The sequence below is a fragment of the Antrostomus carolinensis genome, unplaced genomic scaffold (assembly GCF_000700745.2).
Source record: "Antrostomus carolinensis isolate BGI_N321 unplaced genomic scaffold, ASM70074v2 scaffold23560, whole genome shotgun sequence".
NCBI lineage: Eukaryota > Metazoa > Chordata > Aves > Caprimulgiformes > Caprimulgidae > Antrostomus > Antrostomus carolinensis.
The window spans coordinates 6574-11084 of NW_010286763.1; the positions used below are offsets into that span (position 1 = coordinate 6574).

Here is a 4511-nt window from a genome sequence, read left to right on the forward strand (position 1 = left end):
CAGGTATCAACCACGTGCTCCATCTGCAGGTACAGCGCTGTGGCCATCACGGCCATGATATTGTTCTCCCTCAAGTTCAGGCGGGATGTATACATGAAGTCCAAGAGGATGCAAAACCCCTCAGGGTTAATTTCAGGGTGCAGGTTGATGACATTCAAGTTGCACTTGAGCTGGTCAGTGAAGATGCTGTAGAAGAGGCCACTGCAGAGAGGAGACAGGAGATAAGACAAGTGTTATGAAAATCGAGAGGAAGAAAGGAACATTTGTTTGAAATGTCTTTGCACAGAGGGGTTTGTGAATGGGAAGGGAGGAGGAGCAATTACAGAATTCCCTGAGCTTCCCCCTTATTATCAAGCTTGGTTTCTCAGCTTAGTAAGCGTCTTCTGCACTGCACTTTTCCCAACTGGAACAGCCTGCTTTTAGATCTCACCTGCTCAACAACTCCCCACTGCCTCCATTTAGAAATTCCCCTGCTTTTTTTTTGGTTGTTGTTGTTCTTACCACCACCCCCTTCCCACTGTGACTCATTTCTTTCGGAAGCCTCTTGGGGCATCCATGCTCACTCTTTAACCAAGGAGGGGAAAAAAAAAAGGAAATGTTGGCAAAACATTTTTCAGATGTCTTAACAGTCAAACCTTGGCTTTTTCAAATCTTTATACCTTGTCAGCAGGAGACCCTGGAAGGCATCTGCTGTAATTCAACTGGGCAATGGTGGGATATTAATTAGCATTCATTAGGAAGCAATTCCAGCAATCCTAGGAGCTGGAAAGGGTCTTCAGACCCCACCAGGCTTGAAAAAAAATTAACAAAGGTGGGTGCAACCAGCAGCCTGGGAGTCAGAAAGGAATAGTTCTAAAAATAGCAGCGGCAGGGGACACTGCAGTCACAGAGAACTCGCTCACCCCCGCGAGCATCCTGTCCTCCCTCCCCTCTCCTGTCCCTGCAGAGCGTTTGTGTTTTGCCCTCAGGGATGTGCCTCACATCTGTTGTGCTCCTGCTTGTCTCCATGGGCTTCATGTGAGCAGATGTGGGCACGCAAGGAAGAGAAAGGTGTGGGTATCGCACTGGAGGCGAAAGGTCTCAGCTCTAATCTCACTGCAGGTACAAACCTCTTGGTAGCTCCTTTCAGTTCTGCTTCTCTGCCTCTGTTTCCCTGTCTGTAAACCCCATGAGCCACCCCAGGGCTACATCAGTGTTGCTGGCGGCCAAAGGCAGAGGGAGCAAGGAAGGGAGGCAGGGAGGGGACCCTGCTCTCACCTGCAGGCCATCAGGACTGTTTTGTGGGCTCTGAACTGCTCTCGGTTCACGATGATGACGACATCGGTCAGAATATCCCGGCTTCTCAGGCGGTTGAGATTGAGGAGGACATCGCTTGCATGGCGGGTGAACTGGATGCAGCTGTCTGCTGGCGAGGCCATCTTGAGTCTGTTGGAAACAGAAGCAGGAGGAGGATGGGAATGGAGAAGTGGTCAGGTGAGTACCCTAAACCCAGCGAAGAGACAGCTGCTGCTCTGGGATGTGCTCAGCTACCGCTGGTAGGGACAGCACCAGCTCCTCAGTCTCAAGACAAACAGTGCTGCACCATGTCAATCTCCTGCCAGGCTGCCCAGTGAGGTCTCTTGGCCAGCAGCAAGACCTGGCACGTCTCAGTCCCACCCAGCAAGCTGGCGGGCAAAGGTGACCTGTCCCTCCTGAGGATTAGCTAACCGTCTCCTCTTTCTCCCTGCCTCACCCATAGCAGCTCCACCCCAGCCCACTCCTCTCACCACCACCTGAGTTCATCTCCATGAATCTCCCAACACAGCTTCCCAACCTCCAGATCTTCCTCAGGAGCCATCCCCCAGATCCATCTGCTAGCTGGCTGCAAATCCAGACATGGGAATCAAAGCAATCCTTGAAGGTCCAAGCTGAGGACTTAAACATCTGGAAAATCCAGCCCAGAGTGGAGCACCCTCACCCTCACAGAAAACGACTTTCCTGCTCCCAAGTGGTGGCGAAGACCTGGAGAAGACCTGTCCACAGTTTCCCAATTAATCGGTAGAGGGAGTGAGGAGCAGAACCCATCTAACCTGCTGGGCTGCTACCCACACCACAGTCCAGTCTCTCCCAGTAAGCAAGGCTTGGGGTTAGTTGAGGAACATGAAGCCTTCCCCCTAACACAACACCCGCTGACCCATCTCAGGGATGCCCTCCCAACCAGCGCCCAGGAGAGCCCACATCTCCCTGTGCCTGAAGTTTGGGCTGGAACCTGCATCTTCAGCATCAAATTTCTCCACGATCAACCCCTTCCCACAACCCTGACTCCTCCTCCTCCTTCCCCAGCAGCATATGAACATACAGTATTTTCTACAGAGCAGCTGCTCTCCTGAAAACAAATTCCAGCTGGGTCTAATGAAACATTTCATTCAACATGGTAAAGGGAAGGCAGGGGGTTAGAAGGGGAAGCACAAAATTTAAATTTACATACCCAATGCCTCAATTCACAGTCCAAAAGTTTCTTTCAAACCTACAAATAAAGCACAAGAAAACAAACGCCACATTAGCCAGTAATTATGAATTGGCCGTGGCAGGACACAAGCCTGCCTTTTCGCTCGAGTATCAGTTGGATAAAAGCTAGAGATAACAAACCTTCTACTCTCCAGTAAGGTTAACATTTGTTTCTTCCGGTACAGTACGTACTTATCACAACTACAGGCTTTGAGAATCCAATCATAGCTTCTTCCACACCCTCTAGCCCAAACCATGGGCGTATGCCAAGGAGATTTTCATTTCCATGACTCAGGAACTTAAAGGCAGGTGGGGAAGGGAAGTCAAGCGAGAATTTTCTCACCACTTCTTTTGGAGCTAACTCTTCCCCTGCCAAGATCAAATTCCCGGCCAGTGCCACATCCAAGACCAATGCCATATTCCCAGCACCTTGTTAACAGGTATGACTTACACACAAACATCTGCTGACGCTCTGCTCAGAAACCTGGAAAGAGCCTGAAGCCAGTCCTCCAAAACAGCTAGCCCTTCTCAGAATACCCACACGCTCCAGACACTGGTGAAAACACCCTGGGACGGGACTGCCAGACAGACTTGTGAGGATATGGGCGTCAAGTACCAAAGTGACTTGGCCAGGATCACAGAGGAAACCAGTGGCGGAGACGGATGAGGACCCAGAATAAATGCCTTCCTCTGGCTGCTGGAAAAGACTTCCCCCAAGCTGCAAGCTTTGTCTCCAGCCACTGGCTTCATGGGCAACACAGATGGGACAGCATGGCAAGGGAACTCAGGAGTTAACTGCCTTCCAGAATTCACACCGTTACTCCCAAATTTACGTAAAATCAACAAAGACAATTGACCTGGCACCAACGCAGGAAGAAGGTCCTCAGAAAGCTGCCCCAGCAGGGAGAAGCACAATAAATAAGTGAACCAACAAACCTCAAGACCTTCATCACACTATTTTGAGGGCCAACCCCCAAAAACTGGATGGAGGCAGTAAGACTGCCAGCACTGGCAGAGAGCCCATCCAGCCCCGTGAGGACAAGCATCTCCTTCCCTTGCGGAAGATGTGCACATCTGGAGCCCAAGCTCCGCTCACATTCCTGGAGACACCAGTGTGGGATGAAGAGGTGAGATCTAAGGCAAAGTAACACACACAAAACCCAGGGGGGTGTCTTATAGCCCTATTCCAGTCATCAAACGCAAAACTTCAGAGCTGCTCTGAGCCTGGCGAGCTTAAAACTTTACGCACACACACAAAGTGACTCATTTCCCAAATACTGCAGACTCTGACCTTTCTGTACACGCTTGCTGCCAGCCGCTCGCTACCACCAATCGCAAGCCAAGGGACTCGTGGTGCTCTGCAAGGATCTGTGCATCCATAGGAACAGACGTATGCATTTGGGGCAGCCGGCTGGCATCCTGACCTCGGCCGCACCAGCAGATGCGTCCCACCGGGGACTCACCCTGGTGTCACAGACATGGGGAGGTGACCCATCCATAAACCAACAAAGCTACGAACTCTGTGCCTGTAATCGCAAGCCAAGGGACTCGTGGTGCTCTGCAAGGATCTGTGCATCCATAGGAACAGACGTATGCATTTGGGGCAGCCGGCTGGCATCCTGACCTCGGCCGCACCAGCAGATGCGTCCCACCGGGGACTCACCCTGGTGTCACAGACATGGGGAGGTGACCCATCCATAAACCAACAAAGCTACGAACTCTGTGCCTGTCAGCGAGCATCACGTGAGAAGCTGCTGCTGTCGCCAAATTCCCTCACCCACAGCCAGGCCACAGCGCTGCCCGGCCAGGGGGACACCAGCTCCTCTCCCAGAGCCAGACCCCTGCACAGCCCCCTCCTGAATGATCCCTCCCAGCACCATGCTGCTGCAATGCCCCTGGCCCTGGGAGCCGGGCAGGTGCATCCCAAGCAGCTCCCGCTGCAGGATGTGGGCAACGAAAGGGAAAGGGACCTTCCTTCCCCTCGATGTGCTGAGCTGGGTTAACCCTGCCCTGCCCAACCTCTG

The 4511-nt window shown here is 52.3% G+C and overlaps 1 protein-coding gene across 2 annotated transcripts in view; it reads right to left on the reverse strand.

The window, feature by feature from the left end:
* BCL6 (BCL6 transcription repressor) overlaps positions 1-1418 on the reverse strand; it is a 7705-nt gene extending 6287 nt beyond the window's left edge. For both annotated transcript variants that reach the window (XM_010177279.1, XM_010177271.1), the window contains exons 1-2: positions 1258-1418; positions 1-201 (exon numbers count right to left, since the gene is read on the reverse strand). In XM_010177279.1, coding sequence (XP_010175581.1) covers positions 1-201; positions 1258-1418 — 362 coding nt within the window. The remainder of the gene's footprint in view (positions 202-1257) is intronic.
* Positions 1419-4511: the final 3093 nt, after the last annotated feature.